The sequence below is a fragment of the Rhinolophus sinicus genome, linkage group LG09, assembly GCF_036562045.2.
Source record: "Rhinolophus sinicus isolate RSC01 linkage group LG09, ASM3656204v1, whole genome shotgun sequence".
In the NCBI taxonomy this organism is placed as follows: Eukaryota; Metazoa; Chordata; class Mammalia; order Chiroptera; family Rhinolophidae; genus Rhinolophus; species Rhinolophus sinicus.
The window spans coordinates 106,379,123-106,398,712 of NC_133758.1; the positions used below are offsets into that span (position 1 = coordinate 106,379,123).

Consider the following 19,590-nt stretch of genomic DNA (forward strand, 5'->3'; position numbering starts at 1 on the left):
TAAAACACAGAAAGTGTACAAACTCTGAAGTCCTGCCCTAAGAGAATCAGCCATTTGACAAATGTTAGTTTCCTTAACCACTAATGTAGGTGAGTAAAAAGATGATTATTTTTACTACACAGAGAGGGAAATTGAGGCATGGGGAAGGAGAATTCATTCACACTGAGGTTTCAGCTAAAATAATTTCTAATCCCTGCACTGAACCCCCACTGAATCTGTGGCAAACTTTCAACATTCAAAATATCCCCAAGATAAAAACGATTTTGATTAAAAACTGAAGGTGTGCAAGTCCGGTTTGCTACGAGAGAGCCTAAACTATTGTCTGAGCAAGAAAAATTCCTTTGACAACTGAGTCAGACCAATTTTCTATGGGAAGTCTAGCAAAAAAATAACTGGGAGGGGGTACATTTCAGAAGCAAATCTGTTTTTGCTCAACTACAGCTGACAGTGGGCAATTCATAATTAAATTACTGAATGGTAGCTCCTACGACAACTCCCAGCTCCAAGATGAGCCAGCCCCACTGTATGGTTCCTTTCCCTGCAGAAACTGTGTTCCTTGGGTAGCTCTGCGATGTCCTTCAACTTCTCTACTCCCATCTCTTGCTCCTGTTTCTAAAATATCTGATATTGGTGTGATCAACAATCAGCACCCAAATTGGTACTTCTCAAAAGAAGTAGACAGAAACAAGCAAACTCATCAATAAGAGAATAGAAAATAAATCAACAGGAGGTAGGTCTGTTCCACTGTCATCAGATTCCCTTTTATATACCTGGTGGAATTATTAATATAAATAAAATTGCCATACAATGACAAAAAACGTAGGTGAGAGCACAGTGAATCCATAACGTGCTGACACGTCCCAGCGATGGCATGTATACAGAGAATTCACTTTTCGGGTCTGAGATTCAACCTGCTCGGCAGTCCTGGGCTTCTAGTCTAGCAGAAAGCAGATGTGTAGTTCAATCCCATTTCAGACTCTCTGTGCTGGTGTGACGCGTTATGAAATGGCCAAAAGCAAGCAGTGAAAGAGTTAAGGTAGAGTAAAGCCTTCATGATCCACGAATTACATTCCTTCTGAGAACTGGTTCTATCTCACACTGAATGTCTGCACAGTTTTGGAAAAATACATCAATGTCTTCATTTAATTTGCCCTTCTGAATAATGATATCATAGGCTCTTGGTTAAAATGGTATCGGGTTAGTTATCCCTTGACATAATTTTCTGAAATGCCTATTTAAACTACTTACAAACAGAGAAAGGGAAAGAAAAAGACAGAAACTGACTAATTGAAAAAAAAAACAACCAAAATACTATATGAATTTTTAATAGTCAACTGTCAATTATATACAAGAACAACAGAAAGTTACTTCTAGACATCAAAGGACTCAGAAGGTATTCCCACAGGACCTTTCTAAGTGCTCCAGCTGACAGAAAAGTTCAAGTGTATTAAAAACTCAAGAATGAGGAAAATATATTAATGATGGACAATAAAACTAGTAAATCTTTGTGTTTAAAAAAATTGTTCAGCTAGATATAAAATGATGCATATATTAAAAATAATATTAAAGGATGGGTTAATTATAAAATAATTTACTTATAATCACCTAGATTGGAAATCTCATATTTTTTCAATCAAAACTGAGTGAATGTGGAAGTAAGTTAAAATTCAATAAATTTATCAGCATTTGCAAAGGAGTATCACTATATACTATTTCATATTTACATTGATAAGAACATAATTCAATAAAAATGTAATGCTTATCTCTAGCAAAATAAAAATAGGATGCATTAAAAAAAAGAACATAAACAAAGCTAAAAGGCATATGACAAACTGGGGTAGAACAGAAATTGCAAGATACTTTGTCAACTAAAGAACTACCATCTTTAAGATATAAAGAGTTATTATGAATCAATAATAAAAATATAATCATTTTCATAACAAAAATAAAGATGGGGAAATACAGGGAAATAGACACTCTCACCATATTTCTACAGGGAGAGAATGTTGGTTAAAAAAAGAATTCCAGAGAGAAATTGATAATATATATCAAGAGCTTTAAAAATGTTTCATTTACTTTGACCAAGGAATTCCATGTCTAGAAATTTATCCCAGACAAATAATCAGAGGGAGGCTTAAAGACTTTTGAGTTGTATATTCATGACAACATTATATAAAATAATGAAGAGCTGGAAATAAAATGCTCAATAATAAAGGGATGGTTCAACTATGAAATGACATACAATGGAAACATTTAAACTATCCTTTCTAAGAATATTCAGTATCAGGATAAAGTGTTCAAAGTAGAGACAGAAAAGTAAAATACAAGATGATAATATACTATGAGGCCAATTTATGGGAAAAATTTTACATATATATGTATATATAGACATATATATATATATATATATATATATATATATATATATACTAAAAAGAATTACATCAGAATTTCAATAATAGTTATATCTGACTAGAGAGATGAGTGATTTTTAAATTTTCTTATACATATATGAGGTTTTATTTATAGTTCAGAATTAGGACCTAAACACATATTATCCTTACACCAGGAAAAAATGGTTTAAAAAGTATTAAATACTGAATGGAAATTGATTGATATTGACCAGACTTGCCAATTGTTATACCAACACATTCTTGCTTGGGAAAATGACTTCCAGTCTGAGAGCTATAAAAAATACTGATTTAGTCTTTCCTGACAGCTATGGGTTCTGGTCTACCTAGCTTTATAAATCAGATTGGTTAATAAAACCAAGACTTTAGATCCAGTCCCATTTCTGTTCAGTTTAATAACAACATATGTTCAAGTGCCCCATGCAGGGAAGCTTTCTTGAAATCAGAGTTTCTTGGGGACAAAAAGAACAAAGAGCACAACAGCCTGGGATAATCAAGTACAAACCGATCACTAACAGAAAAACAGATGTAAACGTATGGTTCTTAACACCCATCCAACAGTCAACAGCATCCCCGGGAGGCTGACCGTCTTGCAAAATGATAGTTACAGGTTGCTACTTTACCACCATCTTCTTAACTTTGCATTCAAACCTCTAACTTTCTTTTCCAGTTTTTAAAAGGAACAGCTAACACATACAGGCAACGAACTGCATGCGGGCTCTGTCCTCAGCTCTTTACATAAATTATTTCTGTGCTTTGCATCAACTCTGTGATGTGCATTGTCATTCCCCCAAATGAAATTTTCTCAAAGAATCCACCTGAATTTCCCAAAGAGCACAAGGCATGGGGTAGGGAGTCAATTCTCCCCAACAACTGAAATTACTCCATTACAGGCCGTCCTGGAGAGTAGAAATAGTACAACTTCAATGCCTCTGAGAAAAGAAAGAGACAGACATCTCTCTTATAAAAAGGAGGTAGGGCAAACATCATTATGAAATACCACCCCCATCTCTTTCAAAAGAAGAATTCTATGCTCCTGGACAGGCCAAGCTGACCCCCAGCCTCCAAGTGACCTTGAACAACGCTTCTGTCCTATCCCACTTTGCAAGCCAAACTATCCTCCCACAAAATACACAGAACCAGGCTCTGTGCCTAGGTCCATCCCCTTTCTCCCTGTTCTCCATTTCTACAGACAACACCTTCAGGGCTCAAGCCCAGGCAATCCTTCAAGTCCTGGCTACCAGCTGCCTTTCCAAACACCCCACTCAGCGTTAGTGACAAGTCCTTTTATGCTTCCACAAGAGCTTAAGCATATCTCTATCAGCATGCCTAATGGATTTAAAAATTATTAGCTGTTTATTTACCTGTCCTTCTCAAAGGGCCAGTTTTCTCCTGGTAAAGAAACTGGCTCATGCTCCCTCAGGTGATTAGTTTCAGAAGGCAATTTTAGTAAGCCAGATAATTGCAAACAAATTATTTTGAAGTACGTCTTTATATTGGGTGTTGTCAGGAATTGGGTTTTCAAGTGTAATGAGTGTAATTGATTATAAGCGGGTGCTTCCTTGGAGATGATGCAGTAGCTGTCATCTCTGCTTGCAATGCCTGCCAGCAGGGAGGATTTAAATGTTGAAGGCATCTAAAGGAACTGTGAAAGGCTGCTTTTAAAATATGGATGAGGCGCTGGCTCCCTCCATAGCTCAGTGCAACATCGGCCCTGAAATGGTAAGGGCCCAACGAGGCCTTAAAAGCACCATAAATACAAATGCTTTGCCCCACCTGAAATGAGCAGCCCCCTGGACAGGATTCTGTGGATAAGCCACAGTGGTTGGACTTTGCATAACTCCAACTCCAAGTGAGGTGTCTTCTCACCCGTATTAGCAGCAGCCCCCCAATGTATGAGGGGCCAAAACTTCCAGAACATGCTCTCCCAGCCATTCTCACTCTTTTCACTTGTGTAGCTGGGTGGATAAAAGTATGCGACATGTATTTTGGGACATGAGGGGCGTTCAGGCCTCGTGGGTGCTGGCGATGAGTGCAAGGCCTTGACCGAACTCCATTCTTCCTTTGAAATGAAATCTATAGTCGTATCCGCTCCCCCCAGGAGACTGTGAGCTTTGATGATAAGGATGTGTGTTACTCATCTCTGCACCCTCGGTATGGAGTACAGAGCCTGGCACACAGCAAGGTACTCAATAGATGTTAGCCAAAAAAATAAAAATAAAAAATAAAAATGGCTGGTGTGGAAGGCTTGCCTCCACAAATCCATTGGCATGAGCTCCCTCTGAGCACCAAGAGCCAACCACGTCCCCGTCTTTCCTGATCTGAATTTTGATGATGTTTGCTTCTGCAGATTTCTGTTTACCTGCAGGGTACCTTCATCTCAGCAGATCAGTCTGAGTAATGACTGAAAGGAAATTGTAAACATCAAAGGAAGATGAAAATGCACGTAAGGAAATTACAACTCCTTTTGTCTCAACATAATGACTGAGGTGGCGATGGGCCAGGCTTTGCTTAGATAAAAGAAGACATAAAGGCTTCATAATTGTGCCACGTGATATGAAATGAGAATGACAAGATGGCCGAGCAGAAACCAAGAAATAACAACATCCATCCACTGTGCGACCTTCATACCAAGAAGAGTTTAGTCATAGAGCATCAAGCTCACACTGTCAGGCGGCGTGGCGGTCTGCATCCCTCTATGGTGCACTGAGTCTTAGATATAATTGAAGGGCAAAAGTGGGCAGGTGCTACCATTCAGCAATTTGAATCTACATCGTGAGATTCTACTTCCTGTGCAACACCTATGAATCAGAGGGCACAACGCCTTGTTTCGTGAGTGGGTGCCGAGTGGGTGGGCCACGCCCTCTGGAACATACCCCAATGGCAGCTTACCTTTGGGTACCTTGGCCCTCCATCGCTCCCGATTGATGTGCACCACCTCAGTCCAAGTGGCTTTAAAACTCTTATAGTCAACAGGGATGACGGAGTTGGTGATTGGGGCGCTTCCTTCGGACCCAGCGCTCTTGACACCTGACCGCTTTGCATCTGCTAAACTGATGCTGTTCAAACTGGAGGACGAAACAAACAAACAAACAAATCACAGCAAAGGGGAGGGTTAATGTCTGCAAAATGCATGCCCACGAGCAAGCCCAAATGAGAAGTGGTTTGCACTCATCAAGTTCCTGCCAGGAAATTCCTGGCGCCTAAGGTTTGTAAGTCTTCTTTTCTATAGGTGATAGGTGGGAAATTCTGTATTTTCAGCAGGAAAAAAAAAAATCAATATTTCAGCCTTCCGAGTATCGCTCTTCCCCATATTTCTTATCTGTTCATTGGTATCCTCTTTTTCAATATGACTAGAATTCTCTACATGACTTTTCTGTCTTCAACTTTCTGAAATTAACTAATTTGAATGCAGGCTTCAATTTGATCCCACAGTTCACCCACCTGCTTCCACACTGCCCACTATTCCAAGTTAACCCACCACTGAGGTCTTTTTCTCCTACCCGGCCTCCCCCTGCACTCAGGTGCCTCTGATCCCAGGATCCCCACGGCCAGGGGAAGCTGATTTCCTTATGTTCCTGTTCCTGGGGGGAGGTAGAGGGGCAGAGATAGCTTGGACACTAGTCGTGCAAGAGACCTTTCCTTTTTTAAAATATCATTATTACTTGACCCTTGAAACATGGGCAACTTTGCAAATTTAGAAAGTGCCATCCTTCTGGGTAACTTTACAGAAAAGTATCACACACTTGCAGGTGGCCAGAGCAGTGACTGGCATGAATGCAAACCCGCTGAATAACACCTGAGGCTGACTAGACAAGCAGAGCACGTTTCAGCCCTGTGCTTGCAGAGCTGTGGGCCTGTGGGACTCAGGCAGGCACCTAGGCTGTGGCTGGGTCCATCCACCTTGAGCGTCCGTCCCTGGGATCCCACTCTCCTAACATTCCTCTTGCCTTCCCTTCTCCCAATTTACTGCTTCTCTTGCTCTGTTCCTCTCATTTTCCTATTCAATCTATTTCTCTCCTTTCTCCTTTATGACAAACTCCAAGGTTTTGCATGGATGAGGAGGAGCGGGGTAGCCGTAGCAGTATGACTAACTAGCAGTAGTATGACTAATAAGACTAAGTGTTAGCTTTATTGTAGCTGCTGGCTCTTCCTCTGTGCTGGGCTTTGTTACACGGGCTTTACTTAGGCTGAATAGCTCCTTTAACCCTCCCTGCAACCTAGGAGCATGATAATCAACATTTTCTCAGAGGGGGAAACTGAGGCAACTTGCCTGAGATTGCACAGCTAATAAGAATGGCAGCAGAATGTTTGACCCCACCATAAGCAAAGGCACCACAAGAGAAAATGGGAGTGTGGAGGGGAGGGAGCTTATGCCGGGTACCTGCCCGTCATGATTTAGACCCTGGTCACCCCCTTACAGGCCATGCTGGGGGGTATAAATAGTAGAACTTCAACTCCCCTGAGAAAAGAAAGAGGCAGACACCTCTCTTACCATGTTTCCCCGAAAATAAGACCTAACCGGAAAATAAGTCCTAGCATGATTTTTCAGGACGACATCCCCTAAACATAAGCCCTAATGCGTCTTTTGGGGCAAAAAGTAATGTAAGACCCGGTCTTATTTTCGGGGAAACACAGTATGAGAAGGAGGTAGGGCAAACATCATTATGAAATACCACCCCCATCCCTTCCAAAAGAAAAATTCTATCCTCATGGACAGGCCAAGCTGACCCCCAGCCTTCAAGCTTCTCCACTGACCTTGAACGCCTTTGTCCTGTCCCACCAGTTTGGGAGGTTTCATCAATTACTGGATTGACAATCTTGTCCGTCATGTCAGTGAGCACAGTGAAGGTGGGTTCCACGATGAAGTCAATAAAACCTGCAGACAAACAGCAGTGCCTCAGAGAACCTATGTATTAACCCGGGTCTTTCCATCTCTCCTCCTGGAAACTGACGAGTCTTACCCTTCTTTTACAACTCATCTACAAAGGAGCTCCAGATCAGATTAGGAGTGAGTAGGTTGGTTTTATTCATTTAATTATATTCCTTGATTTGAATATCATGAGTCAGCTCCATTTCTCCTACTTAATTTTCCCATGACTTTTTAGTAGATAGTTCAATAAAGTGCTTAAAAGATATTAATTCAACATCCACTCTGCAACAAATGCCATGACGGGTGCTGCATAAAAGACTAAGATGTATAACATAAACTGCCTGCCTTCAGGAGTTTTTAGGAGAGATTAATGAGCACAAAAAAATGACCCCCTAGAATACATGGAAAGGGCCAAAGGGGAAGCCCCAATAAAGGCCCCTGGAAAGATAAGGGAGGGAGGATATTTTCCCCTCCCGCTGAGAGGGCTGCAAACAGCTTCATGGAGGTTGTGATATTTGTACTGAGCCCTATAGCTATTCACTCTGGTGGGAAGTGGGGGGCGGCAAGGGATGGAATAAGCAAAGCAACAAGGATAGGAATAAATGCAGGATGCGTATGAGGCCTTAGGGATTCTTTTGTGGTCAGATGGAGAAAGCCTAGGAAGGCAGGTCACCATCAGCTCAGAGAGGGAGGGTCCTAAGGGTTGAGCTGAGGGGTTGGGACTTAGATGGGCACTTGAAGCCTCTTGAGATGTTTGGGCAGCATCACAAGAAGATTTTTTAAATGGTCTTTAGGGAAACTAATCTGGCAAGAAGGATGGGAAGGGAGACAGTGGGAGCGGCTGAGTCTGGGGAAATCGTTTTAGAAGAAGTTGCAGTAACTCAAAGGAAAGGTAAGAACGGCAGGATCCAGTGCCATGTGAGTGGGAATGGAAAAGAGGCACAGATACAGACACAACAGGAGGTGGTCCTGCGGCTAGGTGGGATCTGTCAGAGACCTCCAACAGCAAAGCAGAGAAGACACGGAAAATGGGGGAGAAAGACTCAGATGGGCTCAGTCTTAGATCTTGAGGGTCAGGGGACACAGCTGGATGGGAGACGGTCAACAGAATTGGAAGAAACAGAGTTGGAAACTGGGAGAGGCTTCAGATCTGGAACTGTACCTTCGAGAGATGGCCATGCTGGGGAGATAGTTGATGTTGGGCTAGAATGACTGTCTCAACAACTCAAAAATACCCAAGTATTCTACGACGCATCAGAAGAAAATATATGAGCTGGAACCACTGGTGGCAATTCATTACGCAGCCACATGAAGATGGAAGGAAATGAAATACCAAAGGAAATGTGGTATTTGGAAATATGTAAATGCTTATTTGGTTTTCACAATGACTGAAGTAGAGGCGATACTGGAATTTAATGCCCAGCAGTGAAGATACTGAAGGTCCTATAATGTAATTGGCAAAATAAGAATTGCCCAATCTACTACAACAGTATCCTGATAAGAAACACTGAAGTTAATTCCAGCATAATTTTAAGTGGAAACTGTAGTGTCCGATGACACTATTTTCACCTTTTTTTCTTACAACTTAAACTCAACATGGCCAAATCAGAACTAAGTCTTCGCTTTCCCTCCAGTTCTTATAAATGGTACCATGGTGCATCCACTTAATCTAGATTCTGCCTTTACCTTAGCTTTGGGTACAGCCAAATCCTCAATGTCTTTATGCCACTTCTGTCCTGGAGCGTCCCTGTACTACCTTAATTCTGCCACTCATCTCTTCCCTGTAATCCTGCAAGAATCACCCAGCTGGTTTCCTTGCCTCTGGTCTTACACAAAACCCTCCAATTAATCCTCCATGCTACTGATAAAGAAATCTTTTGAAAACAGGGGTTGGCAAACTTTTTCTGTAAAGGTCCAGAGAGTAAATATTTTAGGTTCCATGGGCCGTATCTATGACAATGCCTTCTCTCTGCCACTGTAGTACAAAAGCCACCATCAACAATATACAGACGAATGAGCTTAGCTATGTTGTAATAAAACTTTATTTACAAGACCAAGCAGTGGGCCAGATTTAGTCCATAGGCTATAGTTTGCTGACTTGTTCTAAAACATCAATTTATACACATTTTTAGCCCTACTTAGAATTCTTTAGCTATACTCTCATTTCCTGCAGGAAAGTATACAGCACAAACTATTTTTAATGTAATATGTAATCTGGGCCTGATTTTCTCTCCAAACATGTCCCTGCCTTCATTCTACTCCCTACCCTCTATGCCAGCCATATGGAACTGTTTATAATCCCCTGACCATACCAGACTGCTTTAAATTGCCCTGCTCAATGTATGCTAATCCCTTGTCTGAAATGCCCTTCCAGCTGTCCCTAACACACCTCTAACACATATCACCATTTGCTTAGCCACTGACTACTTATCTCTTAGGACTCAACTAAAATATTACCCCTCAACAAGTCTTTCTGGGTCTAATAGTTCACACACTGTTCTGTACCCAATGACAGCACATACAAAATTCTACCTTAGCACCTTAATACTCCAACAGATTTTGTTTTCATAACATCTTGCCCACCACCCAATACTGGTTCAATGTCTTTGGGAGCAGGTCCCATGTATAATTTGTTTTTGTTTTTCTATAACATCTATTATAGTGCCGAGCAGTACCCTACATCTAACAGGGACTTGATATATTATTATGGACAAAAATGAATAAGTACTCAAAACACGCAGAACAAAATATCAATAAGTCCTTGTTGAATTTATTTTTTGAACGATTTCAGACTCTTCCTAAGTGGAGAGTACGGATGACATTTAATTTATCTATGACACTGGTACTTTCATATCTGAGGATTTTTGGAATACATATATATTATGGTACAAAAGGTAGAAGCAGTACAAAAGTTATCCTAAACAAAAAAAAGAAAAAGAAAAAGAAAAAATAGGGGATGCTAAAAGTTTTTAAGGAGGGAGGGAAGAAGCAATGAAGGAAAGAAAGAACGAAGAAATGAAGGAAGGAAAGAAGGAAGGAAGGAAGGAAGGAAGGAAGGAAGGAAGGAAGGAAGGAAGGAAGGAAAGAAAAGAGAGAGGAGGGGAGGGAAGAAGGGAGTAAAGAAAGGAAACATTCAAAAAGAGGCATTCCTGGAAGTGAGGTCATCCAGGAAATGGGCATGTCCTAGAAACAGGCTAGAGGAAGTATCATTGAAGAGAAATGCCACGGAGACTTCCAATATTGATGCAAAATGGATTGGCTGAAATAGAATGGGCTTCCTGCCACTGATTCTTGCCATTGTCTTGGAAACTTAAGGTCCCTTTTTCTCTTGGCAGGAAATGATGGAGACAGCAGAGTGTCACTGTCTAATCTCCCCATGAACCAGCCACATTCCAGGGAGAATGATGGGGAGAACGGCTCCATCAGTCCATCATGCCAAAGCCAGGAACCCAGCACAGCAGAGTGGAGCCCAGTTCCAAGTCAGAGAACGACTGGGAGCAACTGAGCTTACTTCCGGACACCACTCTCTGGTTTTCCCTTCCATCCAAAGGGCTCGCAAACACGTACCTACTTGTGACTGAGCAACCATGGTCGACTTTCGGTCACACAGAGGAGAAAAAGGCAGCCCCAGCTCTGCTTCTCTGTCACCCTAGAAAAAAAATGAGGTCATTGTAAATTAACAATAGCAGGCTGAGCCACCCAGACTTTATCTCGCAACTTCAGCGGCCACGAAGGCCACTGGCCTTTATTTTAATTATCACAATTCATTATGTAATAAGTCCTCATGGGGCCTGTTTCTCTGCATATAAGACACCAAGAGTCTGATGCCCTCTGGGGCTCAATCACTCCATCCGACTGCAAAGGCGCATGCTGTGTGTGATATAGAAAGCCTCATCAGGTAGCAACAGGTCCCCTGAGGAAAGGAAGAAAAGCAACCCGGCCTAGAGCCAACACAGCAGTCACTGCGTGTTCTCCAGTTGTCTAGTGTCAGCCTGTGCCCTCTGTGGAGCCAGTGAGCCCCCCCCCCCCCCAGCTGTGGGCGAAGTTCAAAACACGAATTCAGACTGGCCTGATTTGAATTTCTTCTCCCTGTGCTACCTACAGCCACACACAATGGGAGTTCTTAACCGCAGGGCTCGGACCATAATGAAAAGTAGACCAAAAAAAGAAGCAGAGTAGCACATAATCACTTGTGTTTATCGAGTTAGACAATAATAAAACGTGATTCTCTGGCCAGTATATTTTCAACATTACCAAAAAGCGTCACTATCGTGAGCAAGTGCTATGGAAATTCTACATCATGATGGAGATGGTTTTTACAACCTTCAACCAGAAGCTCAACCCTTCAGCCACATGCCAGAGGAAAGGGAACATACGTCACGGAGCAGTGACATTGTGCTGATTCATTTCACGAGGAAAGAATCCACTCAGGTGAATGGCTACCGACCCGGGCTTGAGTCTGGCCTTTCTCCCACTACCTGTGTGATCGTAGGAAGTTGATTTTCTCTCTCTACATTTCATTTTTATATCTATAATGTGTGGAATAATGATCTCTACCACATCAAGTTATGATGAGGATTAAATGAGAAAATAGATGTAAATAAATAAAAAGAACTATGATTGCTTCCCAATAGGTATCTCTAATAGTGAAGCCAAGATGGGGAAATATTTAGTGAATTCATTACACTGAATACACGCTGGTTATAATAAATATCACCAACAAATTAATAGTAAATAAAGAGTAATGGTTCAAAAACCAGGCCCGGCTCAGAAACTGAATGCTTTTACTTTCTAAGGCAGGTTACCAAAAAGAAAGGCTGCTAGCTCACACACACAGTTAACATCTATTGAAAGGAAGGAAAAGGTGTGGGCATCTGCGGAAGCTGAACAGTGGGTCACAATGGGTGCTGGAGACATCCAAAGGTCTCCAGAATAGTCCTGAGATGGCTCGGTTCCTTCTGCACCCATCCCCAGAGAGCCACCCTGCGGGACACAAAGGCTCCTCATTGTCTCGTGTGCCTTGTGGGGGCTGCTCGAGCTCTCAAGTGATGTGATAAAAATGATTTACTCCTGAGCTGTTTCTACCTGGGCAGTATGAAGAGAAGGAAGAATATTTGTAACATACGTTACAGTTGTACAGATGGGTCAGTGGGCTAGCTCAGCAGAAACAAATAAAACCCACTCTTATGCCCTACAAAGCAGGGATGCAAGTCGCCTTGTTGGTACATTTTAATGTTTAGAAGGTTTAGAAGAGGAGGTGGTGAACTCTACCTACTTGACTATTAAGATATAAGCATTAATTTGGATTTTATTACTGAAAAAGTGCGTATTAAACAACTTCCTATCCCACGCATGGACTTGCCCACACTCACATCTACATACCACTTACATCTTTTGGATTTAATGAGCTGAGTACACTCAACTATTAAAAGCCTATTTCAAAGAGGTAATCATTGAATTTCCTTTTGAGGACAGATAGACTTACGAATTGGAAAAAATATGCAGAAAGTCATATGAAAAAAATGTACTTCTATAGGTGAGTCCAACTTGATTGACACGATATTTTATGACTCTGTAACTATTGGCCCTTGTAGAATTATTCATACACTTTCCTCTTTACTAAAGAGGTCAATATTTTCAACCCACGATAGATCAAGTTTCAAAAAATGATATATAAATTATCTAAATGATATAATTTGTAAGGTTGATGTACCTGGTATTCTCTGAATTCTATATACTCTGCAAGTAGGAAAATAGATCTACTTTTCAAGAGCATGACATTCACAAAAATTGATAATATAGTAGGTGACAAATGAATTTCACAAAATACAAACAATGAAAAAAATTATTTAACCAAATTTCAATAAGCCATAAACTAATTACAAAACTAGAAAGCAAAGGAACCTACCACTAGAATATCATATAAACATCTACCTGAAGCAACTCTTGGGTAAAAAAAAAAAAAAAAATCTAAACCAAAATTAGGGAATATTTAGAAGAGAATGATTGTGAACGTACTGCATATCAGAACCTCTGAGATTCATGATAAGAACAACACAAACTCCTAACCTTGTATTTTCTAATATTAAACAGGTAGATTGAAAATAAATGCATTGAGCACCCAACTCAGGAAGTTAGCAAAAGAACAAAATAAACTCAAGCAGAAGAAATGAGTAAATAAGAATTAAAACACCAATTAAGGCTTCATAAAATAAAAAAAAAATAATAATAAAACAATTAGCTAAGTTCATAACGAAGTAAGGAAAAGAACACTAATATATGAAATGAGAAATAAAAAATGGGAAAATAACCACAGACAGAGGAACTGAAAAGAACTGCAGGAAACGTTTGCAAAATATAAAAATATACAGCAATACAAAGGAAATGAACCTCAAGACTTTTATGACATATATTTTACCAAAAAGGCAAACTTATACTTCTTTAAAGTCAATATTTCATTGAAAAGCACCCTGAGGCAGTAGCTCGGATTTTGTAAATTATGGTTATAAAACTAACGATGAAACTTACTCTTTTAGCAAAGCATGGAAGGTCTGGTATCGGGTCTAAGGCTATGCCCTTATTTTGAAATATAACCCAACTTGCAAATGTAATTTTTTCAAAGACTCTGCAGTCCCATTGAGATTTCCCATTTCAACTGTCCAATTTAAAATCTATAGTTAAGAGCTGAGGCAACATTTCTCCTACATGGATTAACTTACAATGGCTTATGACATCTGGGTTAAAATATTAAGTCAATAAAAATAATTTAGTGAATCATAATTACTAAAAAAAAAAAAATCATTCCAGTCCAGTGAGCTAACATTCCAGTCCCAATAGTCGAGAAATTCAATATGATTCTTTTCACATTGCCTCTAGCACATTTTCATTCAATTCAAGCATATGTGTATGCAAACAAGGTTTCCTTTATGGGAAAGAAATTTCACATATTTAAGTAATTTCTCATATTCACTTTCTCACAATTCAAAAGAGGAAATCACTTCACTACCTCAAACGTATATGAGTTATCTATCTACCTTTGGCTGCAGATTAAATACCCCTACTTGTAGGGGTGTTACTGCAAAAGCATATGATAAGGGGAGTGGATATTTGGAGAAAATACTCTTAATAATATTCAAAAAATAGCTTCTGGAAAAATGACTCAAAATTATCCCTTCTTTAAGAATGAATTTTTGCCAGAGGGTAAGGGGGGTGGGGGGTGGGGGAAGGGAGATCGAATATATGGTGATGGAAGGAGAACTGACTCTGGGTGATGAACACACAATGGGATTTATAGATGATGTAATACAGAATTGTACACCTGAAATCTATGTAATTTTACTAACAATTGTCACCCCAATAAATTAAAAAAAAAAAAAAAAAAAGAATGAATTTGCAGAGCCATTCTTGTTTATACAAGGGAGCCACATCTGTACAGCTCTAGTTTCTCCCACACTGTTGGGTTCCCCTTGAGAACTCTGTGAGACAAGTGATGACTTTGCACGGGGAAACATCCACATGCTGAATAGGGTACGTCAAGGTAAAAACGTCCAACCTGTAGAGAACTCTTATAAAAATGTATGTGAGCCAAACAGAGGATATGCCTGGAAGTGAGATCTCAATTGACTGAGAAAAATGCTTCCTAGAATAGAAGTTTGCAGTTTCTTTTACGCATTTTAAACTAAGGAGGGAACCAAGGAAGATTACAGGAAAGTGGGAGAAAGCAAGGTGGAGATTGCATTATAGGATAGTTAACAAAATAATGTGCTCTCCTGAGGGTGGTTTCACTTCTGGGAAGTCTGAAAAGAGGCATTTCAAAGGAGTGTTCACCTAGATGCACAGAAACAATGGACAGGGCTGGCTTAAGGCAAAGATAAACCTTTCACGAAAGAAGTTATAGTTCTGGGACGTGACTACCCACCATGACCTGCCCAGGTAGGAATTTGTGATCAGATCACCCTGTGAGGTTACTTTCCTTTTTCATCCACAGGTACCTGCTGGTGTATTCATATAACAGTTTAGGTTTGCATGTGTGTGTGCATGTATTGATATGTACTATGGGCAGATAAAAGAAATGTAGATATGTAATGCTAGAAAGTCCCTAAGAAAACATCTGGTCCAACCTTCCCCTTAAATACCAACTCCCCCCAAAAAAATCACAGATAAAACCACTGAGAACTAGAGGGGTGATTTGATTAATCCCAGGACACAAACCAGTTGGAATAAAAACACCAATAAAGGGCCTTCTGGACTCCGTTTAATATGCTGTTAACTCCAGTCCCAACTCATTAGCAGGTAGTGTGCACAGCTTCAGAAGGAAAAAACAAAACAAAACACACAAATAGATGCCTTCTACCATTTCTCCTCTCAAACCACAATCATAAAAATAAGAGTGATCATAAGACGAATTCCCTTGAAAAATCTGAGTAACCACTGAAAGAGCGTATGTCTTGTTAGTTTGGGAGACAAAGTTGAGACGGGAGTTAAGGAGTGGTTTACGGAAACTCAGAAGTCTGAATCCCTGATGGGAACCTCCCTCCTGAATTAAAAAAAAATTAACTGCATTAACTTAACTCTTATATAGGTCCCAAAATCTTCATGTCATCTCGCCTTTGTGGATAAAAAAGTCAATCTAACTAAAAGTAAGCTCACAGGTGATCTGATCACAAATTCCTACCTGGGCAGGTCATGGTGGTAGTCACGCCCCAGGCCTATCACTTCTTTAGTAAAAGGCTTATCTTTTGCCTTAAGCAGCCCTGTCCATTGTTTCTGTGCATCTAGTTAACAAACTTTCGAAATGCCTCTTCATCAGACCTCACAGAAGACAACCACCCTCAAGACAGCAAATAATCTTGTTAACTATCCTGTAATCCAGTCATAGAGAGTTTCCCACCTTGCTTTCTCCCATCTTCCTGTGTTTAATAATCCTCCTTACATACTCTCCTTAATCCCAAATGTATAAAACAAACTGCAAAACTCTTTTTCCAGAGCATTTGAGATCATGCTTCCTAGAACTGTTGCCAGTTTGGCTCAAATAATTTCATAAAAATTCCCGACTGGTTTGAAAATTTCTTATGTCGACACCGCTAACTTCAGGGCCTCACATCTCAAAGCAGATGTTTTAATGGCGACTCTTGTTGAGGAGACATCAGTCCTAGTGCCACACATCTATTTCACTTTCTATCTCTCTACTTCTCTGTACCTTTTTTTAAAAAAAATTTAAAGCAAAATATATTCATAAAAGACTGGAGGTTCTTGTAGAAAACACAGCCCTGTGTCTTAGGCTGTAGTAACTTTAAATACAATTGGAACAGTGGCTTCTAGTGATTTCCTGACCCCAAATTGCCATACCTGGCTTTGGAATTAAACAACATGGCTTGCCAGCTCGAAAGAAACAACCCAACCAATTATATCAGACACACGAGTTACAGACGATCATTTTAATCCCACAGGGCAATGCCAAAATTGCCATCATTTGGTCAACCCATTAGAAAAATAAATGACTAAAAGGGCTCCTTAGACGACATTATGACGAAAGGCTGCCACAAGGAAATGCTTTTTTCTTTCCAAACAGAAATGCATCGGATAGAACTACCGTCATGTCCTGAGAATCAGAATTTAAGTAAGATTCAAACATCACATGACCAGGAGGTAGAAACCAAAACGCTGGTAACTCTCCCTCCCCAAAGAAAATTATCATCACGTCAATAGTCCTTATCCTAGCATTGCTGAAATACAACATTCAGGAGCTAGCCAGTGATGACAGCCGAGGGGCAGCAGAGTGACGAGGTGAGGTACCTGTCTGAAGAATTCCTCCAGGAGGGACATGGTCCAGCGATGGTGAAGCTCCCATGCCTTTGCTGGATGGCTGATGTCTGCTGTGTGCAACATCAAGGATAATGCTTTGGGCTTCTCAATTCTGTAAACCCCAAAGGACCCAAACACACGATGACTAAACGTTCGGAACCTCAATAAGAGTTTTAAAAAGCATTCATTTTTTTCATCCTTTCCATTCTCCCACCTCAAATCCCACCTCAGCTGAACTGGGGGGAAGGCATCGTTTCATCCTACAACTGGGATGTTTATTCATCAGCGTGGTGTCCATGTTTACTGAGCTGGGCACCTCAAAAACTGACTCAAAACTATGTCTGGAAGGACTGCATCATGACAAGAGACAACAAGAACCCAAGAGTCACTCACGGACTTTTATGGAGTGCCCCTGCATTGAGTAGAGCTTTGATAATTTAGTTCCCCACAGGGAAGTATTTTAAATTCTAATTGGGGCAAATTGTTACCAGTCCTATTATGTATTTCAACCCTGAAGAGAACCTATATGTGATATGTACAATTCGCATGCTCTCCCCTCCAAACACCCCCACTGTATGAGACCATTCAGGCACGTACTCCAAAGGAGGTACTCCTGAAAGCTGCAATGGCATGGACCAGTATTAGCTCAAACATATAAAAACATGTCAAGTCACAGGCCCACTCACGCTTCTGGCTGCTGCAGAGCGGTTTTCATTGCTTTGATTTGTTGGAAATGACAGGACATATCCGTGGCCATCACCATCTCAATTACCAACGTCCGAAATTCCCTTGCAGGGACACCCATGGAGAAAAAAGGATGAAAGTAAAAAAATGGAAAGTAAAAATTAGTTTATTTTTGTTGCCACTTCTAATCAAAATCAGTTAATTACTTGTGACATTTCTAATCTACCTTGAGCCTTTTAGGTGGGCTCTTTCAATGCGGAATAAATGAAGGGTAAGGATTAAGGAAATCACTTGTTAGGAATATGACACGTAGAATGGACATACCATTTGGAACATTAACTCACAGGAGCCATTCCAGTGAAAGTGTAGTAAAGCATTCCTTTCTCAACTGAGTTCAAAGTTTTAAGAAAAAATTAATTTGAAAATAATCCTAGGAGGCACACTGATCACCCGTGTTACACTTGGGTACAGGTGTTTCAACACCCCAAATCCCGTGCTCCACCTGTTCATTCTCCCTGCCCTTCCCTCAGCCCCTGAGAAGCACTGATCTTTTGACCAGCTCTAACAATGCTATTCAGGTAGAATGTACATAGAATACCCTGCTTCTGCATAAGCTGTACAGTCCAATGAGTCTTCACAGTCGAACAAGCGTAAGCTTTGGAGAACACCACCACAACCATGATACTGAACTTTTCCATCACCTTTAAACCCCTCTGCAGTTCACCCCTCCCTCTACTGACTGGCCTCAGGCACCTTTTTTTAAAAAATGTTTTAAATATATATTTTTTATTATTAGTTTCAGGGGTACAAAACAATGTGTTAGACATTTGACCCCTCACAAAGTGAGAACTGCCCTCCCCCAATCCATTGGCCCTCTGACATCATACATAGCTGTTACAGTTGCATTGACTCTGTTCCCTATGCTGTACTCCATATACCGCAACCATATATATATATATATTAAATTCTAGTTAACATACAATATTATTCAGCTTCAGCTTCATGTGTACAGTGCAGTGGTTAAGCATCTATACCGTCCATGAAGTGGTCTCCCTAATAAGACATGTGCCCATCTGACACCCTACAAAATCTTTACAACATTATTGACTATATTCCCCAAACTGTCTTTCATATCCCCGTGGCAATATTGTGGGTACTGATTTATGCTGTCTAATCCCTTCCCCTTCACCCTCATCCTCACCCCCCTCCCATCTAGCAAGCATCAGTTTTCCTCTGTATCTCTGAGACTATTTCTGTTTACTTTGCTCATTTATTCAATTCTTTAGATTCTACATATAAGTGAGATCATATGGTATTTGTCTTTCTCGAATGACTTATTTCACTTAGCATAATGTTCTCTAGGTCCATCCATATCCCAGGCAAGTTTTGATCTGCTTTATGTCTCTAAATCATTTGCATTGTCTAGTTTTATTATACACAGACATACCTACATATATAAAATTAAAAACCGCAAATGATCTAGAGAGACATAAAACAGACATATAGGTGTGTGCATATAAATGTATATGTACATTTATATGCACACACACACATAGATACATATTAAACTAGATGCTAGATATATACATGTATCCATGTATACACACATACACACACACACACTATAAAATGTATTCTTTATTTCTTGCTTCCTTTACTCAGCATGATTTGCGATTTATCCACATAGCACATAGTGGTTCATCAGTAGTTCATTTGTTTTTACTGCTGAGTGGACGTCTTCATATGAGTACCCAACTACTTATCCATTCACCAGCTAATGGACATTTGGATTATTAAATTCTAGTTTGGAGCTATTAT

The 19,590-nt window shown here is 40.3% G+C and overlaps 1 protein-coding gene across 12 annotated transcripts in view; it reads right to left on the reverse strand.

Annotated features, from left to right (window-relative positions):
* PDE1C (phosphodiesterase 1C) overlaps positions 1-19,590 on the reverse strand; it is a 485,518-nt gene that overhangs the window by 58,256 nt on the left and 407,672 nt on the right. For all 12 annotated transcript variants that reach the window (XM_074340964.1, XM_074340965.1, XM_074340969.1 and 9 more), the window contains 5 exons: positions 17,775-17,876; positions 17,080-17,200; positions 10,852-10,933; positions 7,170-7,290; positions 5,304-5,479 (listed from right to left, as the gene is read on the reverse strand). In XM_074340964.1, coding sequence (XP_074197065.1) covers positions 5,304-5,479; positions 7,170-7,290; positions 10,852-10,933; positions 17,080-17,200; positions 17,775-17,876 — 602 coding nt within the window. The remainder of the gene's footprint in view (positions 1-5,303; positions 5,480-7,169; positions 7,291-10,851; positions 10,934-17,079; positions 17,201-17,774; positions 17,877-19,590) is intronic.